The sequence below is a fragment of the Palaemon carinicauda genome, chromosome 42 (assembly GCF_036898095.1).
Source record: "Palaemon carinicauda isolate YSFRI2023 chromosome 42, ASM3689809v2, whole genome shotgun sequence".
Lineage (NCBI taxonomy): Eukaryota > Metazoa > Arthropoda > Malacostraca > Decapoda > Palaemonidae > Palaemon > Palaemon carinicauda.
In genome coordinates, this window is record NC_090766.1 from 34760858 (window position 1) to 34783357 (window position 22500).

At 32.9% G+C, this 22500-nt stretch overlaps 2 protein-coding genes across 3 annotated transcripts in view; one reads left to right on the forward strand and one right to left on the reverse strand.

Moving 5' to 3' along the window:
• The window catches only part of LOC137632895 (uncharacterized), a 56028-nt gene extending 54808 nt beyond the window's left edge, over positions 1–1220 (forward strand). For both annotated transcript variants that reach the window (XM_068364989.1, XM_068364990.1), the window contains one exon: positions 1–1220. This exon is cut by the window's left edge and continues 1021 nt beyond it. In XM_068364989.1, coding sequence (XP_068221090.1) covers positions 1–372 — 372 coding nt within the window. In that variant the 3' untranslated portion in view covers positions 373–1220.
• Positions 1221–13933: 12713 nt separating this feature from the next.
• LOC137632896 (perlucin-like) overlaps positions 13934–22500 on the reverse strand; it is a 25016-nt gene continuing 16449 nt past the window's right edge. Inside the window, exons 2-4 of the mRNA XM_068364991.1 lie at positions 17596–17679; positions 16315–16482; positions 13934–15294 (exon numbers count right to left, since the gene is read on the reverse strand). Coding sequence (XP_068221092.1) covers positions 15065–15294; positions 16315–16482; positions 17596–17679 — 482 coding nt within the window. The 3' untranslated portion in view covers positions 13934–15064. The remainder of the gene's footprint in view (positions 15295–16314; positions 16483–17595; positions 17680–22500) is intronic.

Below are 22500 nucleotides of genomic sequence, written 5' to 3' on the forward strand. Positions count from 1 at the left end.
GTCACTACAGGGTATGACTATCACCCACCTCCTGCCGAAGAATTCAACAGTTTAGACGCATCGTTCACGAAGCTATCAACTGCTACGACCACTAAGGGTCATGGTCTATCAGACTCTACTAAACCTAAGAAGCGCAAGTATACAAAACGACAGCCTGGAGATGAACCAACTGCCAAGGGACGTTTGCTTCACTTCTGTCACATCTGCAACAAGGGTTTCAAGGATAAATATAGTGTAAACGTCCACATCCGCACACACACAGGCGAGAAACCCTTCAATTGTGAATTGTGTGGCAAGTGCTTCCGGCAGAAGGCACACTTGGCAAAGCATGTTCAGATTCATACTGCACCAAAACCCCCTGGAAAAAGGTGAAAGAATGATCACTGCAACCATCCAGCTTCCTAAAGGCCTGCATTACCACAGGTCACTCCTGTTCATGGCAAGCCACGTGCCTAAGAAAGCTAAGCTGTGGCAAGCCACAGCTGTGGGCTGCGATCCACGTCTCACTGTCGTACCTGCTCCTTGTTCTTAAGCTGTCTTTTGCGTTATTTGCAGCTTTCTACTGTTAGAAGGATATGGGAATCCAATAATTAACACTTATGTTTAGGAAAGGGTGCAGCCAATACTCAATGCGTGCAAATAGCCCATCACTAACCCACTGAGAGAAAGAGAGAGAAAGTGCGAGAGAATGAGGAGAGAAAGGGTGTTCTGCACTCTCTTTAGGGCTCATGTATTAGATTCATTTTATTATTTGTTAAGTTTTAATTCTTACAGCATCCACTAGCTGGCTAGTGCTTTGACACATTTGTCAATTGCTGCAAGGAACTTCTATGATTTGATTAAACAAAAAGAGGTTGTAATTTCTTGTTTCATAGGGTGCCATTACTTTGAAGCTTCAACATGCAGTACTGTTTTGTCCATAATGTCACCTCATGTTGTAGGCAAGTTAGCTTATTAGACAACCTGGTGTTGCAACTGATTTGGCTTGGTATGTTGGTGAGATCATTGACAGGCGCTGCATTTTCTAATCTCCAAATGTAATTCTTTGTGGAGGGTCTTATCATCCTTCTATTTTTTATTTCTTCTGGTTCAGATATGTTCTAAAAAATGTTACATCAAGGACTGTCATGTCGACTTACTTGTTTGTACAATTATGAAAAAGTAAATTGAAATGAATTTGTTACAAATCATGTAAAAAATTCGAGCTCCCCATACCAAAAGTTCTGAGTTTCAATATATAATCACTACAAATTGAGAGGAGAATTTATGTGACCGCAATACGGTACATCGAAATTTACTAAGTTAATCTAAAAACTAATTGTTTGAAGTGGATTTAGTTTAATTTTCTTCAATATTGCCAAAGACTAACACCAAACTTCCTAATCTCCTGATCGTCATATCTTTAGGCAACCAATTCGCTCAAAATACCAAAAATACCTAATTTTTTATGACTTAGTGAGTAAATACAATATATTTATACATAACACATCTGAATAATCATTAGGCTTCAACTTTTTGGCATTCTTAAAAGATCTTGATTGCAAATTTACTGTTGAATTCATTCACATCTAGAACTATCCATACATATTTCAAAAGTAGTATAGAAATATCTTCTAAAAGGCCAATTTATTCATGATCACCAATGGTAACTAGATATGATTCCCTAAAACCATGATTGTACAGTGAGAGGTCTATATATCTGAACCAGTGTCGTCAACTATCCAAGTCGTACAGCTACTAGTAAAGTAACTTGACACTTTATTTCTGTCTTTAATCACTTGTAAATAGGTTTTAAGGTTAATGAGAAGAAATTATTTATTCCCATCCTTTGTAAAGCTCTCTCTACCCGCAAAGGCAACTGGAGTAGATTTTAATCTGTCACAAGGTATGAATATCTCATCATTACAAAAGATCTTACTTCATAAGCCATAGTCAAATGAAGGCCTTCAGGGTAAAGGGAGGGATTCTCTGGGTGGGCAGGTTAGGTATTATGTCTGTACATAACTTCTGAACAAATGAAGTAGTAAAAGTCACAGGGCCTTCCATCTAAGTCGCAATCGTGCAAGACAAGCGCCATTTAGTCACGGCTTACGAAAATATATTTGAACTGCATGTCAGTTTTCCCTTAAAAAAAAAATTCATCGAATAACCTAAGTGTAAACTCAAATTTCCTTGCTAGATGCTCAAGTTATGTGATATTTATATAAAAAAACAAAGGTTCATACAAAGACGATTCTCATCCAAGATTTTACAACTTGTGTCGAGGATAAGTGACTAAATGGCGCTGGATGGAATGTGAATATTGTGACTATGCACTCTGATTGGCTGCCAAAATCTGAATGAATGCTGTGATTGGGGGAGACAGGCATATGATATTCCTGGTCTTCTGCACTTCTTGGGCTTTGTAGATGGTACTTCTATCCCCTGAAATTTTCTTTTTATTTGTGTTTTTTTTTTTTTTTTGTCTTGAATTCTTCAATAAAACAGGCTCATGTGCATTGCTTCAGTTAGAGTGTTAATTAAATATGTAAGCTGCAAGAATGTACACATGAAGCTGAACCTTTATTTTTCCATGGTTACATTCAGTGAAAAATGTTTTAGTTGACAATATTCTTCTTTAAAGATGGACAATCTAAAAATAAAAATGTAGATTTTTGGTCTTGAATGTGATTTTATCTATATGAGATTTTATGACATTTCCTCTCTTATTATCATTAATTTTATTATTATTATCATTATCATTATTATCTCTGGAATGTCTGCACAAGGTGGATAGAGTACACTATCTTGAAATTTGTACAGCTCTACCTTCTACAGCTTAAAAAGTGGTGGTATGAAGTGCATTATATATATATATATATATATATATATATATATATATATATATATATATATATATATATATATATATATATATATATATATATATATATATATATATATATATATCTTCCTAACATTGATCAAGAAAGATTTCTTTGAATGCGAGTAAATTGAACCACATGACTCGTTTTAAATCTTAGATACTGGAATATTATGTGAGGTTATCCTTTTCTTGTTTGTTTTTAACTCGGCTTAGACCATTCCTGTATACTCTGTAGTGGGGAAAGGGGATTATTAAATATACTGCAAGAGCTGGTATGAAATCCAGCCCCTTCGTCCGATAAGCCTTGCACAATCCTCTGGGAATCTCTTGCTATGCAACTACAGCTGCATATGAAGATTCACCGCAGGTTGCTGAGAAGTGTATTCTTATCAATGTCTTCGTTTTGGGGGGAGGGGTATGAAATGCGCAATACTGGGCCTTACGAAGGCTATCAAAAAAGCTCATACTGCCTTACCATGTGGTCTTGGATTTAGCTTAAGCTTGGCATTGTATGATTGGCCCAAATTTCTTTTTTCATTGTAGGGCTGTGGAGGATGATAAAAGTGGTAAGGCTCATTATGCTATTGAGAGCAAAAGGAATATGAGCTGAAGGGTACAAGCCAAAGGTCCATGTTCGATGATGCCTCAATGTTGTAAAGCGAAAACTATTGAGGCTTCAGATGTATAGATTTAGGTTAATAATTTTATTATTATTATTATTATTATTATAATTATTATTATTATTATTATTTGTTGTTATCTGCATTCACTAAGAGATTATTAATTTAATGGTTATATTCATTGAAATCAGTCCTCGGATATAGGACACAGAATTTATATAGACCACGACGGTTCTCCCAAATTGGTGGACAGAGAAAGCCATTGGACAATACAGTTCAAAACGGGATCATAACCGATCAAACTCAAGTGAATTGAGCGGATGAGGAACACAAAACTACTCTTAATGCTTTAAATCTACACTTGGCCCCTTCAATGCAAGCAAGCAACTGCTTTGCATCCAATTAACAACAAAAATGAAAGGATTTGATCATCACAAGCAAATGATGTGATTAGAGAGATCGCTTTGTGGTCACGCTTTTGAAACCAATGCGTCGAATGTAGCTTTCTCATCCTCAAAAAGAAATAGACCATAGTATTAGATGATTTTCATATCAAATGTGAAGATTTTTCAAACAAGGTCTAACTTATTATAGCTCCATGACCAAATGACATAGAACCGACTTTATTGCTAGGCTCGTGGAAAAAAAACGTCGAATTCCATTTTTCTTTCAAGATTTCGAGAAGCTGCGTACTGCCCTAAATAAGCCCCTGAAGGGATAGTGAGACAGAATATTCCACACTTGGTAGTGAGAAGTATCACTTACATTGAGATGATAAAAATGGAAGCCGTATATTTCTGGTTTGGCAAATCTTGATTTTAAACTGTACCCAACTGAGAGCTGAAAATTTCAATTGATATTTTTCTCTTGGGAAACAGAAAGCCACAGGTTTCAATTCAGAGTTTTGAAATAAGAAAAACTTCTCTTGCATCGACTTCAACAGTCAAGTCGACGTTGCATTGCTTTGCAATGTAGCAAATGCACATTCCAACTCAGCTATTTGATTTTCGTAGAAAAGGATAAATAAGAAAATGACTAGATTCTGTTTGTCAAGGGAAAAATATTTCTTCCAAAGGAAAAGTCCTCTCACTTTACTTTCTTCTTGTTCTGGCTGCTGTGATAGTGAAAATAAAAAAGTCAAATAACTTATCAATTCAATTTTTTTGTAATTGTGGTATCCTTGTTATTCATTGCTTGTCTGTTAAAATGTTGATTATTCTCTTCCCTTTACTCAACTGAGTAAAAAACAATGTTATTGCCATATTAGCTCCACTGATCTTATGTGTACTTGTTATGAACTCGAAACTCTAAGTCTTAATCAGGGGTTGTTCTTTTTGTTGATTGGTCAATAAAAGCATTGACGTGAAGTTACTCCTCAATCCTGATTGGGTGGGACGTCATGTCACTGTTGCCAAGAGGAGTTTTAATCGGTTCTCTCAAAACATTCAGTACCAGTAAGTTGTTGATCTCTCAGTAAGTGTGGCAATATTACTTTAGGCAAGTGGAGGAGAAGCCAATGTCTTGGTAAGACCTCCACAAAAGTTTATGTCCATTATTAGTATTGTTATCATAATTATTGTTATTGGAGGATTTTCCAACATAAAAAAAAGCTAGATGACGCACAAAAATCAGAGATCGCTGCTTTAATACTTTGCTCAACAATGAGACTTGAATTTCGAGTTTATTATTAGAATTATTATTAATTTTCCTCTATTATTCCTTGTCGTACCTTTGAAAGCCTTTTCCATAGGGTGCTAGATTTGGAGTGCTCCGGACATAAACAAAAAAAATATAAAGATATATAAATATATATAATATAATACTGTTGATTCTTCCATGGATGTTATTTGTTTTTTGAAAAAAAAGTAGATAGAAAAAGTACATAAAAATCTGAAAAATACATAAAAAATTTGTGAACTAAGAGCACTTGGAGTCTAGCACACGGAAAAGACTGCCTTTATGTAATCTCTTTTTATCATGAGTGAGATGACGTGATTACTACTTGGATGTAATTTCTCAATAAAGCATCAATATCCATTTAAGAGATGTTTTAGCTACTTAAAATTACAGACGAGCGGACGAAGCAGTATTTCTGGCTTCCTGCAATATCCGTAATATTCGGCTTTCAGACATAATATTATATATTATATATATTTTTTTAATCTTTGTTATATTTTGAATGCTGATTTTAATGTATCTATGAAGGTTTCTGTACATAGTTGAATCAATAAAAAAACCGCGCAACAGTCATACAGCCTTTCATTATTTTCCTGCCCTTTATATTAGTTTCAGTCTGAATTTATTATTTTATTATAGTCTTATCTTTTAATTCTTTTTGAAAAAATATTTGAGAGATTAAATATAAACATTAATATAAAAACAAATGTTTAAACATACTGTATATATGTATTTCATGAAAACAGAAAATATTAACTATGAATTGAAGTAATTGATATTGGACTAAAATGAGATAGCCAACTTAAAATGTAAAAAGAAAAAAAAAATAATAAAAAGTATGTAGAGAATATTTCAAGAAGACAGAAATTATTAAGCATCAATTGAAGTAAATGATATTGGACTAAAATGAGATAGCTGATTTAAAATGTAAAAAAAATAAAGAAAAAAAATGTAGGGTATATTTCAAGAAGACAGAAAGTATTAATTATGAATTGAAGTAAATGATATTGGACTAAAATGAGATGTCTGATTTAAAATATATATATAAAAAAAAACATAAAATAAAAAATGTAGAGTATATTTCAAGAAGACAGAGAGTATTATGCATCAACTGAAGTTTTGATATTGAACTAAAATGAGATAGCTGATTTAAAATGTAAAAAAAAAGAAAAAAGAAAAAAATGAGTATATTTCAAGAAGACAGAAAGTATTAAGCATGAATTGAAGTAAATGATATTAGACTAAAATGAGATAGCTGATTTAAAATGTAAAAAAAAAGAAAAAAGAAAAAAATGAGTATATTTCAAGAAGACAGAAAGTATTAAGCATGAATTGAAGTAAATGATATTAGACTAAAATGAGATAGCTGATTTAAAATGTAAAAAAAAGAAAAAAGAAAAAAATGAGTATATTTCAAGAAGACAGAAAGTATTATGCATCAACTGAAGTAAATGATATTGGACTAAAATGAGATAGCTGATTTAAAATGTAAAAAAAAAGAAAAATGTAGAGTGTATTTCATTAAAGGTAAAGGTGTCTGATTTCAGTTCCAGTTTCATCAGAATAGATGCTCACCAGATTGTCAGCCGGGCAAGCCCAACCCCCCACTGTGGTGCCCAACCACAGCATTGTCCTTCCCAGTAAACAGCTTAAACTTACGATACGGGCCGGGGATCGATCTGATGCCATGCGAATGCTTGGCGAACACGTTACCACTGTACTATGCAGGAGGCTGCAGAAAGTATGAAGCATGTATTGAAGTAAATGATATTGGACTAAAATGAGATAGCTGACTTAAAATGTATAAAAAAAAAAATGTAGAGTAAATTCATTTATGAGGAATAAATTTTAAGAAAATTGTGAGACTGATAAGAGAATTAATGGAATTGTGAATAAACTGAAAGAGTACTAACCACATTGATAAGTGTAGAATCTTCCAAACATGGAAAAATATGTTTAATGATGAATAAAAAAAGTAAGATATTATAATATACATACATACAACACAGACAAATACACACTAGTCTGAGATTTCACGGCTGAGCAAAATAGATATTAAAAGGTATTTGTGGCTTATTTGAAAAAATTAAAATCATGTGTGTTAGTGAAGAAAATATTATGTACTGTATATATGAATCAATAAACATATAAATCAATGTATATATATTTACATACATATACAGTACTGTATATTCTTATAATATAAAAATAATGAGTAATATATATCTATATATATATATATATATATATATATATATATATATATATATATATATATATATATATATATATATATATTTATATATATACATATATATATATATATATATATATATATATATATATATATATATATTTGTAGTCATGAATAAAACCATTGCATTATGTTCAAAACTGGAGTACATCGTGACTGAAAATTTACAATATCTCAGCTAGACATAAAAAATCATACACCCATGAACACACAAACATACATACATTTATATATATATATATATATATATATATATATATATATATATATATATATATATATATATATATATATATATATATATATATATATATATATATATGTCATGAAAAAAAACAATATATTATGTTCAAAACTGAAGTAAATCATGACATATCTACAATATCTCAGCCAAACATAGGATTACAACCTCCCGTATTCAATTATATTTAAAGCTGCCCTAATGTACTTTGTACCTTTCTTAGGAAAATATAATATATAACTTTCTGCATTTTTTATCTTGGCTAAAAAACCAGCTGGTAAGTTTGTTTTCTGAATTTCAGTGTTCCCATACTATACTCATTATTGTGTTTCAACATTTTATAATGGCATAAATTACCTACTATGAAATCTACAGTATTGCAAAAATCTTAAATCTTAAAATATAATATGGTTATAACAAAAATATTCCCCAAATGCCTACACACCAAAATTTATTTTTCAATCAATCATGGTTTTACCATGTACATTCACAACATAAATATCTTTTGGATTATAAAAATATTTCATTGGTGGCAAATGCATAAAAAATGCCTTCCATAAACATGAAAAAAATACTACTACTTTCCACTAAGAAACTAGATTTTCTTTTAAATTCACACATAACCTACAATCAATAAACAATAATGACAATCCTAAAAAATGCGAGTGATGAATAATGAATGAAAATATTAGTATTATTGGGGGTAAATAGTGTTACAGTACTCACCAAATAATGAAGTTTTGGTTGGCTTATCTTTTTACAGCATTCAGCGTCAATATTTCATCAGGCTAGTCTGAAGTCATCAATAAAAAGTAGGGAGCGGAGTGAAGGTGTCCCGATGAAATACTTCGATAATAAAGACTTAACAGTAAGTAATCGAAGGTTGGTCCCCATAAGGATAATCAGGGTCTTCCTAAAGGGCTTCATTTATGACCTTTAAATACCTCCTACTGCTAAAAATATACTTCCCTGATCCTCGTCTTTAAACTATACCCATGCACCGCATTGAGTCAAAGGCCTGCAGGCTTTGTAGGCTATACAATAGCTTGGTCCTTAAAGTACTTGCATAGCAAGGGAGCTTGGGTTACGTCAAATGAAGAGGATAAGATATTGGGAGGAATGGCAATGAACCATAATGCCCCCAAAAACCAGTTTTATATAAGGATTCTACCCAACTTATCCACAATCACCTAACCTGAACAAGGAAGTTGAGTCCTCTTTATTTACTATGCAAATTACCCATACATTGTTCAGCAAATGGTAAAAATAAAAACTTCAATATCATCTCTAGTTTCTACTGTAATAACACCTTTTCTTCACTATCCCCCTTCGTCATCATTACTTTCATTAACTATCGGTGCCTATGAACATTCTCAGTTATTGTCAGTAAATTCCCTTCGCCAATAACAAAGCTAATCATGTGTCTTGTTTTCTTTTTATGCCTGTCTTTCCAAGGTTAGTCTTTCCTTTTATCTATTACTACACTATCTCCTTAATGAATAATTGTCCTTCGGATAATTAGGATACGATAAGCCAGATAGGTAATTTTGTGCAGATAAGAGAGCGAGTCCTTTCCCGTAAAAGATACCGAAAACTGCTTTTTCTTCTTTTCAACCACACTTCCAGATTATCTCACTAACCTCAACAACGCTTAATTAATCGGAAATCATTATTAAATACATTAATTAACCGTTAATGATGACAATGACAGTACGCAAATGGGGGTAATAACGAGAAAGAATTCATCACACACAAAGGCTAAAAAGACTGGACGTAAATAAACATCAGGTTCAGGAACTTCAGGAGTGAGGCATCGTAGCCTTTACAACGGCGCCTCCAAAGTTTTTTTTTTTTTTTTTTTATACTTTTTTGTCTTTTCTTTCACATCATGTTTAATACTTTTTTTTCTATATTTGTTTCTCTAAATAAAAATAATCCTACTATTTTCTTTAGGTTTTCCTCGTATGGTTGTTGTAGCTCAATTACTTCTTTCCTTTCTTTTCTATATCCCTGGCAAAACAACAAAAAATGTTTCAAATCTTACTTTACTTTTTACTTCTACTTTTAGAGGTTTATTTCTCGCCCTCCACCAGACACTAAGAGTCTGTTCAGGCGGGCCTTGATGTGTGAAATAATTTCTTTCCAGTTTATATTTTGCTCTGTATCTTTTCAGTTATTCGCTAGCATTTGTATTCAGGCTTAAAAGTTTTCAGATCACTGTTATAACACTTTCCAAAGAGATAAGTCTTCAGGTTTTTCTTGAAAGCTGCCACATTTTTTCTATTCTTGACATCAAGTGGAAGGTCGTTGATGAGTCTCGGTGCAGCATAACAAAACGTTTTTCCTCTTATTGCATGATTCACACTAATTTCGAATAGTCTATATGGGTCATCAGCATGTCTAACTCTTACAGCAGCTCTAGTAGCTTGAGGGTAGGGGACCAAGCAATCCCGTAGATATTTAGGCTTATCACTTGTAAGTGCTTTGTGAGTTAACAAACAAATCTTAAAATTCAATTCTAGCCTGAACAGGTAACCAATGCAGGAACTATTCTCTCCCGAAATTTAATGCCTTTTATCAGTCTAGCCGCCCAGTTTTGCACATTTTGAAGCTTTCTTAGTAGTGTATTGGTCAATTTATAGTACAGAGAATTGCAATAATCAAGCCTTGATATTACGTGACTCATCACTAAAATTTTTTTACTACCCTCTGTTAAATATTTTCTAATAAATGCTATGTTTCTCAGGTGATAGTTACACACTTTCACTGTGTTCACTATTTGATCCCTCATTGACAAATTACAATCTATCAGTACACCCAAATTTTTCACAACAGGCACAATCCTAACATCAGTGTCACCAATTTTTCTACTTTGAAATAACTGGTAATTCTTCAAAGCCACCTTTGTGCCAAAAAACATACATTCTGTTTTATCATCATTTAATTTGACCTTTTTCCTCTGCATCCATGTTTTTATTTCAGTCATTATCTCACAATTTTCTTCTTTGTATCTTGTGTTGTTGAAATTGAAAGGTAGAACTGAGTATCATCTGCATATAGTTTAAAGCCCACTTTTTGTTTTTTCAAGATATGTAATAGCTCGATAGTATATATGTTGAAAAAGATAGGGCCCAGAACACTACCCTGTGGTACACCTTTCATAAGAATTCTCTCACTAGATCGTTATCCAGAAACTTCTACAATAGTCTTCCTGTTTGTTAAGTAGCTTTGCAAAAATTCCAGTGCTTCCTCAGTCACTCCAATGGACTTTAAGTCGTCACCTTCATTATTGAGCATAAGGTAGTTTCTGTAGAGTGATTAGCTCCGTAGGCCGATTGATTTTCCGGGAATACCTCTAACTCATCAATATGCGCCCATAATTGCTCACTTATGATTTTTTCAATAAGCTTCGACATGTAGGATAAATTTGAAATGGGCTTATATGAATTTAGTTCGTTTACATCACCTTTTCCTTTGTATATTGGTTTGATCAACGCAGTTTTTTCACAGCTAGGAACACTGGATTGTGATATACTTAGGTTAATTATATTTAGGTAAATATTATATACAACTTGCTTGTTTGGAGCTTCACTTATTGAACTATTTGGGAAAGGGTCGTCTCCACAATATGTATTCTTCATCTCTCTCATAACCTTTAACAAGTCACACATATCAATTTACTTAAATTTTATTAACTTCTTACTCTCCTTCACTGATTTTTGGGGAAACCTCTATAAATTTTATCAATTTTTTTTTCATTGAAGAATATAGCAAATTTCTCTGCAGACATTATCAGGTAAGACATATTTTTTCTTTAATCCCATCAAATCATTTAGGTTTTTGTTACACTCCCTCATGTTATTAGTTTTTTTTTACTTTCACCGTTGTAGAATTTTCTTTTTGTTTTTCCTAACAGGATGTTATAGTAATTTCTGGCCTTATTATATAGATTTCTGGCTTGTGAGGATTTGGCTCTTTTCCATCTACCTTCCATCTTACGTCTTTGTCTTTTTGCCTTTAATAGCTCACTATTATATCATCTAACATTTTCGTGTACAACTATTTGTTTGCTCTTTATAGGACACTTGATATCATACATTTTTCCAAAATTGTCATTATATTTTTTGGTATAACACCCAAAACATTCTCTATCTACCACATATTGACATTGTATGTTCTCACAATACATTTGCGCTACACTAGCTTCAATAAAGTTCTCAGTTCCCGTTCCCTATATGTGATCCATTTCTTCAATACTCTGATGCAATTTATATTAACATCAAAAGTGATGAGTTTATGTGTTTTTGAGATCTCAAAGTCTGGTTCCACTTCAAGGTTTCTTATTAGGTCAGAATCTTTCCCACACATGACCAAGTCGAGTGTATGACCACCTACTGACGTTGATACCAAAACACTGTTTATTAAATTAAACATCTCAAATACTTCCTTGAGTTCTTTAGCCTTATTATTATTTTCATCATCTACCCAACTTAATCCACCAATTAATAAACATTTTCACAAAAATTACAATTTACATTCCCCCCATTGTGTCTCTTTACGATATTTAGTTTTAACGTATTAGTCCTTGCTCTAAAAGTATCACTGAAGCAAATGTATTGTCATAAAGTAATCCCTCTTTAATTTCTTTCTTCCACTTTCTATATATTTCTAAGCTCACTTTACTTTTTATGTCTTCTTTCTAGTTTTCAGTATCCCACTTTCTGGTTTCCGGTTTTATTTCTGCCTTGTTCATTCTTCTTATCTGTCTTATGTCTATACTTAATTCTTCTAAGTATTTTGCAGGTTGTTTCCACCATCTTCCTTCTTTTTCTTGAATATCCTGGATAATTATTTTCAGTATTTCCTTCTTTCCATTCAGGGTACGATTTAAGTACTGCAGCTTCCCATCCATCACTCTTGCTTTCATAGAAGATGCACCTATCTTCCCTCTTAGAATAGTATTAACTGTGCTTTTAGTGGCACCTAAAAGATTCCGGTATACCCCATTCTCTATTCTTTGTAGTTTCTCTATTTCAGTTTTTGTTAGATTTATAATACTTGTTCCATACAAAATAAATGGTAAAGCAATACTTTTCCAGAACGTTTTTCATATCATTACTTTATTGCAACTTTTCTCTATAACTGAATATGTTAAATTAGCAATTTTTTGTGCTTTTTCTATCATTACCCTTTTCTGAATTTTGAATATATTCTTATTATTGTCTAGCTTTATTCCTAAGTATGTTAAACTTTCTACTACTTTGATTCCCTCTATGTTATCTGGCTTTTCTTACATGTTGTAAATCATAATATTACCCTTTTCTTGATTAATTTCTAACCCACATTTTTTACCAGTTTCTACTAATATCTGGATGTTACGCTTTGCATTATGTATCTCCTCTGCAATTATTAAGGCATCATCTGCTAAAAATAATGATTATACCTTTATTAATTGATTTCTGAAACCGTTTCCTTCCTCCTCTATTTTTTTTTTCATGACAATATACGTAATTAATTTAAAAAGTGAAGTTGATCATGTGCAACCCTGTTTTATTCCACTGGTAACCTCCATTTCTTGTTTTATACCTTCTCCTACGTCCATGCCCGTGGTAAAGTTTCCCTGGGTGTTTCTGGACCACTGATTGGCTCTCACACGATGTAAACAAAGGCGCTGATTGGCTGATTTTCATTATGTTGCATATGATTTTTATACAAATTTGGACAGCCTTTACATCTGCTCTCTATAAATTAGGCTTACCAATCGCTCTATTTAAGACAAATAAAGTCACTAGTTGTGTTGAAATTGATTTTTAACCACATTTGGAAGTCCATGGTCTAGGAATACCTATTTCGTGTGGAAGTTATAGGAATTCATTGACTGTCCGGGATATTTCAATTAAATTATGTATTGAAAAAAAGAACCCATGTTTTGACTAATGTTGGAGCCCTTGAGCTTCTAGCATCTTGCTTTTCCAACTAGGGTTGTAGCTTAGCTAATAATAATAATAATAATAATAATAATAATAATAATAATAATAATAATAATAATAATAATAATAATAATAATAATAATAGAAAAATTCACATACTTTACTAATTGTTATATATTCCATACCAAATCTGATTTCATTAAAAAAAGAAAACCTTACAGATTCTTTTTAAAAAGGTACCTTACTCTGTCAGGTGGAATGGGAAACTGGCATCCGACTAAGTATAATATAATCTTAGGATTGCAAATGATATCTTAATATAGTTATAAAACTCATTTATTAAACTAGCATAAAATAAAAAAAAATGTTTAAAATATTGCTATTTTATAGTTTTATTTACATATTTTATAACATAGGTCTATTTTTAAGGCTAAAACTGAGAATGTGTTGCAGTTTCTCAAGACCAATCAGCAACATTTAAATCTAACATAAATATGTTTATCTCAGATTGCTACCAGCTGGCAAAGAGCAAAAATTTAAAACGCTTATTTCACAAACTGATTAAGAAATAACAGCAAAAGTTACATACTGGAAATAACGAAAATAATTGTCGTCTGCTATGATCAGAGTAAAAAGAATAACTAATGGATCTTAGACCTGCGTCTACTATCTTTAAAATAATATAATTTTGATGAGATTTATGCGTATAAAGCAAAAGCATTCATATGAAAACCGGTCAATAACAGTTTATAAAATTATATAAATTATATGAATGTATAAACTCTTAACACAATGAACTTTAAAACATACTGGAAAGAGACAATTTCTTAACTAAAACCTTAAAGGCAAAATACCACAAGTAAAGTCTCTAGCTTAAGACTAAGCCTAAGAGCACCACTTTGATTAAATGATATTGTTAACTTTTTTTTTTTTTTTTTTTTTTTTTTTTGCAGTGTCGTATTATCCCTATGACTGACCAGGCTGAAATCTAGGGGCCCAGCAAGAGCAGGGCCAAAGCAAGAGAAGGGTCCCAGTAAGAGCAGGGTCCAGCAAGAGCAGGGTCCCAGTATGAGCAGGGGTCCAGCAAGAGAAGGACCTAGTAAGAGCAGGGGACCAGAAAGAGCAGGTGTTCAGCAAGAGAAGGGGCCTAGTAAGAGCAGGTGCTCAGCAAGAGCAGGTGCTCAGCAAGAGCAGGTGCTTAGCAGGGGCAGGGGCCCAACAAGAGCAGGAACCCACCCAAACCTTGGGCCTATGAAACCCTTTTCTACCTTTAATGTTAAAAGTTAAAACCATGGATTATTTACTTGATTTTTAATATTATTGTAATAAATTGTACAAAAGGAGAGCGTGAAATTGGAAGGAAGAGAATTGCCAAGGTCCTCCCATGGGTTAATACAGCACTGCTTGTCAGTTCAGGTTTAAAAAGAAGTAGATTTTGTGCTTTTTGAAACAGGCGCCGGATGAAAAAATAAAAAATCATCCATGTCGATATTGGCAAATGAATCTCTGAACAACCGAACAAGTTTCGTCGTTGAAAAGCTTCGGGTAATCTGACATGACTATCTCGAGGCAGTCTTCGTCCCCTCCTAGGTTGTCGGGTCGAAGGAAGAGCCAGTCTTCGCGATCTATTGGCCGACCTGAGATCCACCTCCAAGTACGGTTATCTGTTTCGAGGTTATTCCCGCCGACCCAGAAGTAACTGGGACCTGTGGATGAGGCTGAAAGTTAGAGAATTTGTTGTCGAAAATGTAGAGGTGAGAAGCTGATAGACGGAGTTAATATCTGTCTTGGGGTTATTCCCACCAACACAGAAGTAAGTTTAACTTGTAAAAGTTATGAAATCTGAAAAAAACATCAGGGAAGATTAATGAGTTGGGAGACCAGGAAATTTCATCAGGGAAGATTAGTAAGTCAAGAGACCTAAAAAAAACATTAGAAAAGATTAGTAAGTTAGGAGACCTGAAATAAACATCATAGAAGATTAGTAAGTTAAGAGGCCCGAAAAAAACCACCAGGGAAGATTAGTAAGTTAGGAGATCTAAAAAAAAACATCAGGGAAGATTAGTAAGTTAGGATATCTGAAAAAAATAAGAGAAGATTAGTACGTTAGGAGACCCCGATGAAAATATCATGGAAGATTAGTAAGTTATGAGAACTGAAAAAAAACATCACGGAAGTTTAGCAAGTTAGGAGACCCGATAAAAACATCATGGAAGATTAGTAAGTTATGAGACCTGAAAAAAAAAGAAGAAAATCATCATGGAAGATTAGTAAGTTGGGAGACCAGAAAATTACACCAGGGAAGATTAGGAAGTTAGGATACCTGAAAAAACCTCATGGAAGTTGTTGGAGCCATTGAGCTTATAGTATTTTGCTTTTCCAACTAGCGTTGTAGCTTAGCTTGTAATAATAATAATAATAATAATAATAATAATAATAATAATAATAATAATAATAATAATAATAATAATGATAATAATAATAATAATAATAATAATAATAATAACAACAATAGCAATAATAATAATAATGATAATAATAATAATAATAAAATAACAATAATGATAATAATAATAATAATAATAATAATAATAATAATAATAATAATAATAATAATAATAATAATGATAATAATAATAATAATAATAATCCCCTGTCTGAATGTAGCCACCAAGCACACCTGCAGGTAATAGAAAACGTTCCCTAAACGTTACAATTTCACTTACCAAACGTTTCCGACAGATACGTTTGCAGGGCATAGATATTTTGAGGTTCTGCAAGGTCGCCACCCATTCCCTGACAAACTCTTCTGGCTTGGTGCCATGTTAGTTTCTTAGGGTGGGGATAGAAGCACTCGTAAACAACCTCTGTATATGGGTAGGGACAGCCAGTTCCTGCAATGGAAAGTTTGATAGTTAAGCTAGTAATGCACTACATAGTCCAACTAGGGTTGTAGCTTAGTGATAATAATGATTAGTAATGATTATGAAATTTAAGTGTCTAATTTTAGTAGTAAGTGGGACAACAACAACAACAACAACAACAACAACAACAACAACAACTGAGTAATAACGTCTGTACTTACTCAAATCTAATGGCGAACTTAACAGAACAAGAACTTTTGTACTTACATAAATCAAATGGGGAACTCAACCTAGCAGAAACTTTTTTTTTTATCTACTCAAATCTAATGGCAAACTTAACAGAGTAATAACTTTTGCATTCACTCAGATCTAATAGCAAAGTCAACCTAGTAGGAACTTATGCCTTAACTCAGATTTAATGGCAAACTCAACAGACTAAGAACTTTTGTACTTAAATCCAATGACAAACTCAACATAGCAAGAACTGTTGTACTGACTTAAATCTGATGACCAACTCAACAGAGCAAGAACATTTGCATTTACTCAGATCTAATGGCAAGCTCAACATAGCAAGGACTTTTTAATTTACTCAGATCTAATGGAAAATTCAACAAAGTAGTTTTGCATTTACTCAGATCTGATGGAAAACTCAACAGAGCAAGAACTTTTGTACTTACTTAAATCTAATGACAAACTCAACATAGCAAAAACTGTTGTATTGACTTAAATCTGATGGCAAACACAACAGACAAAGAAATTTTGCATTTTCTCAGATATAATGGCAAACTCAACATAGCAAGGACTTTTGAATTTATTCAGATTTAATGGAAAATTCAACAAAGGAGTTTTGCATTTACTCAGATCTAATGGCAAAGTTAACTGGCCAAGAACTTTTGTATTTACTTAAATCTAATGACAAACTCAGCATAGTTAGAACTGTTTTATTGACTTAAATCTGATGGCAAACTCAACATAGCAAGGATTTTGTATTTACTCAGATCTAATGGCAAGCTCAACATAGCAAGGACTTTCATATCTATTTGAATCTAGTGGCAGACTCAACATAGCAAGAACTTTTGTAATTACTCAAATCCAATGAGAGTAATAGCCTACCTTTGGTTTGTACAGAATATGAACACTTACTTCTATTCGCAGAGCTTTCTCGTTCCAATAAGGCCACAGCGGCTTCTTTCAGTCGCATTAAGGAATTCAGGCTATTCGCGACTCCTGTTTGAAAGGAAGAAATAAAGATCTGTGAATAAAAATGATATAAAAACAAGATTAATGCAGGTATATGTTACAAACCAATTTTAAAGATATAGAATATTTAAAACTGTTGCGGAATGAAATAAATGAAGAAATATACACAAATGCACATACACATATATGTATGTATGTGTATTAACCTCGTATATATATATATATATATATATATATATATATATATATATATATATATATATATATATATATATATATATATATATATATATATACAAACACACACACACACACACACACACACACACACACACACACATATATATATATATATATATATATATATATATATATATATATATATATATATATATATATATATATATGTGTGTGTGTGTGTAAACATCACCCACGAATGGCATTTAATACCGAATTCTATCTTGGGAATATATATCCACTTGGAATTCATTTTATGGTAACAGCTTCTGGCCGGGTGGGGATATTTACATTAATTAAAATCACGTGTGCTTGTGATATATGTTCATATATATATATATATATATATATATATATATATATATATATATATATATATATATATGTATATATATATTTATACATATACTGTATATATATATATATATATATATATATATATATATATATATATATATATATATATATATATATATATATATGTATATATATATATATATATATATATATATATATATATATATATATATATATATATATATATATATATATATATATATATATATACTTTCGCAGTTATGTTCACCAAAATGGATGCATTCATGTGTCACCTAATTTCCAAGTAGGTGGAACCAACTATTATAATTCGTATAATGATCGTTTCCGTTAAAAAACTTGAGCACCTTTACAGAACTTGACCTTAATACGAAGGCAAAAGTTTTTAATTATGATACACCGTAAACTAAAACTCTTTTCCTTCATGGCAAGGCACAAATCCCATACACAAGAAAAAAATCTTGACGGGCAATATTCATAGGAAGAAAATTTGAGCGCTAGTCCTTGATAGCCGGTAAGAATAAATTTCAGAAATTCACTCTGCGTATAAAATGCAAATTCTAGGTCTCTCGGATATTAAAGAAAACGGGAACTCTTTGCTATCAAAGAAAACGAGAACTATTCGTAACGAGAGGCTGCTTAAGACCGGAGTAAATTATCAGCAATCATTTCGTGACATTTCCAAAGATTCTTTTCGCTTGAAGGACGAATACATTTCAGGCAATTCTAAAACGATAATGATTTTTCTTCTGCAAAGTTCGTCTTAAGTTTGGGTATATTTTCCGATAAGAGAAGGTGGAAGTGAAATATGATTTAAGTTTTCTTTTTCCGACGTAGAATATATATATATATATATATATATATATATATATATATATATATATATATATATATATATATATATATATATATGGAGAGTTGACCTATACCTAAAATCTTAACTTATCTAAAATTTCTCAATATATATGTGGTAATAGATTTCATTGGAAAAAAAACTTCATCATATAAATGTGTGTGTGACTGTATGTTTATAAAACACAACATAAACAAGAGTAACAATTTAAAAAAAAAAATATCACAATAAGAGGAACAAAATACTACAGTGAAAACCAAATAACCACGAAATTGAAGATCCAAGAGAAAAAGGAAACTGGATTCAAAACGGTTTACATCAACATCCCTTGGGAGCTGCACTAAAAGCCTTCCATGTCTCAACCTGGTCCTCCTTTTTCGGAACTCCCAAAAGTGGAACCGGAAGATGAAACCTTCAAACTTGGAATGAATCATGAATAGATGTTATTTCATACTTCGCAAGAGACGACAACATTGATGACGATGACAAACACTACGACGACAATGAGTACGACAACGACAAGTACAAGGACATCACTGAGTACGACGATGAAAACCACAGCGACAACAGTGAGTATGATGACGACAGACACAACGACAACAATAAGTGCGACGAGGACAAACACTACGACGTCAATGAGTATGACGACGACAAACACAACGACAACAATGAGTGAGATGATGAAAAACACTACGACGACAAGGAGCATGACGACAACAAACACAATGACAACAATGAGTGCGACGATGACAAACACAACAACGACAATGAGTACGACAACGACAATGAGTACGACGATGACAAACACAACGACAACAATAAGTACAACAACGACAATGAGTACGACGATGACAAACATAATGACGACGATAAGTTTGACAACGACAATGAGTATGACTACAACAAACACAATAATGACAATGAATGCCATGACGACAGTAATAATAACAACAATAAGTACGGCGATGACAAACATAACAACCGCAATGTGTACGACAATGACAATGAGTACGGCGACAACAAATACAGTGACGACAATAAGTATGACAGCGATAATGAGTACGACAATGACAATGAGTACGGCGACAACAAATACAATGACGACAACAAGTATGACAGCGATAATGAGTACAACAACAACGAAGAGCATGATGATGACAAACACAACGACAGCAATGAGTATAACAATGACAATGAGTAGGATGATGACAAACAACGATGATAAGGACAACATCGACAATTAGTACAATGATGACAAATACAATAACAGCAATAAGTATGACAACGACAACGAGTACGACGATGACAAACACTATGACGGTAATGAATATGATGACAACAATGAGTAGCACGATGACGGACACTATGACGACAATGAATACAATGACAACAATGAGTACGATGACGACAAACACTGCGGCGACTATGCGTACGATAACGACAAACACAACGACAACAATGAGTATGACAAAGATAAACACCATGACGACGATGAGTACGATGATGATGAATACGATGACGACGATGAGTACGACGATGACGAACACAACAACGACAATGAGTACGACGACAACTTCTACACATGGAACATGATAGCTTTTAAAGGCTGGACATAAAATACAAAGATATTCTTCTTAAGTAATAAGAATGTCTGACGAACATCTAAATCTTACCTAGCAATAATCTATACCGTTTCTCTTACTTGAGGATATATTCGGGACTGGAACTCTATTTTTGGCTTATGTCTTTTCCTTACTGTGCTACTTTTCCCTGTTGGAGCCCTTGGGCTTATAGCATCCTGCTTTTCCATGTAGGGTTGTAGCTTAGCTAATAATAATAACAATAACAATGCAGTTTGAAGTTATGGTTAGTATCATATCGAAAACTGGAAGATATCAAAGGCTGAAATTTTGATTGTGAATAGTCTCGAAGTATTAATAAATATTAATCTTCTTACTCTCACATAAAAGATAATGAATATCAAAAGAATACACACATGAGGCGTACCAAATCTTTCACATACTTCATGAAATGAATGAATAGGTGATTGTATTTACCATTCCAAGGGAATAATTTCCCCATGAAAATAATGAGTTGAAGATCATATGAAAAACATTAATATACAAAATATTTCAGACAATTTACGAAAGGAATAATAAGGACTGTGAAAAACGTTCAACGGTGTGATGATTTTATAAGGCTGAAAAACGTTTGCAAACTAAAGTATATAGAAATATTTCTCACAAACAAAAGTATCGCAGAATTCATCTTTCCAGTCGTATGCTCTGAAACAATGCCTCTTTATAGTGAACACTTAAGAGAAAGGAGAAAAGGGTTCATGATATAGAGTATCATGGGATATTTACATCTCATATAATGATGTCTTATCATGTATCCATCCATCTATCTATTTGTAAGGATATATATATATATATATATATATATATATATATATATATATATATTCATGTATACATTAATGTATAGTTATGTATGATTATATCTGAATGTTATATATATATATATATATATATATATATATATATATATATATATATATATATATATATATATATATATATATGTATATATATATATACGTTACATTATTGCTGTCCTTCGAATCGAAGACGACTTCTTCTTCTCTGTGATGGGGATGAAGTTAGATCTGCTGTCGTTGGTGCCATCTTGCATGACTGTGAAGACCAATTCTGGATCCACACACTCTGCCACACAACTGGCAAGTCAGGTCTGGGTAGACCGGGGGTATCCGATCTCGACGGTTTTGTCTTCTCTCCCTGCGCTGTTGTCTTGCCTGGTTCCGGATGTCTTCAAGTTGATTGACTCCAGCTTTACAGAGCGAGCGCCATAGTGGTCTGTCAGAGGCATTCATTTCTAGTTGCTCAGGTTGTATGTTGCACTTCTTGAGCATAGCTTTGATGTTGTCCTTGTACCTCTTTTTCTGACCCCCTGGATTACGGCGAGCTTCAGGGAGCTGACTGTAGAGGACCTGGCGAGGAAGGCGATGTTCTGGCATACGGATGACGTGGCCGATCCACCTGAGTTGTTTTTCTGCCAATGTGGATTCTATACTCAGCAGGTTTGAACGGTGGAGAATTTCAGAATGAGGTACTTTGTCTTGCCATGTGAGCCCTAATATATGCTGAAGACAGTGAATATGGAATGCCTCAAGTTGTTTTACATATCGACGGTAAGCTGTCCAGGATTCTGCTCCATATAGCAAGGTGGACATGCAGACAGCTCTGTACACAGCTGCTTTAGTTTCTGTCTTGAGGTGGTGATTTAGGAAGACTCTGGACCTGAGTCGGCCGAAAGATGCGGAGGCATGATTTATCCGGGCAACTATTTCCTCATCAATATTGTGTTTTTTAGTGAAGATGCTTCCAAGGTAGATGAAGCTA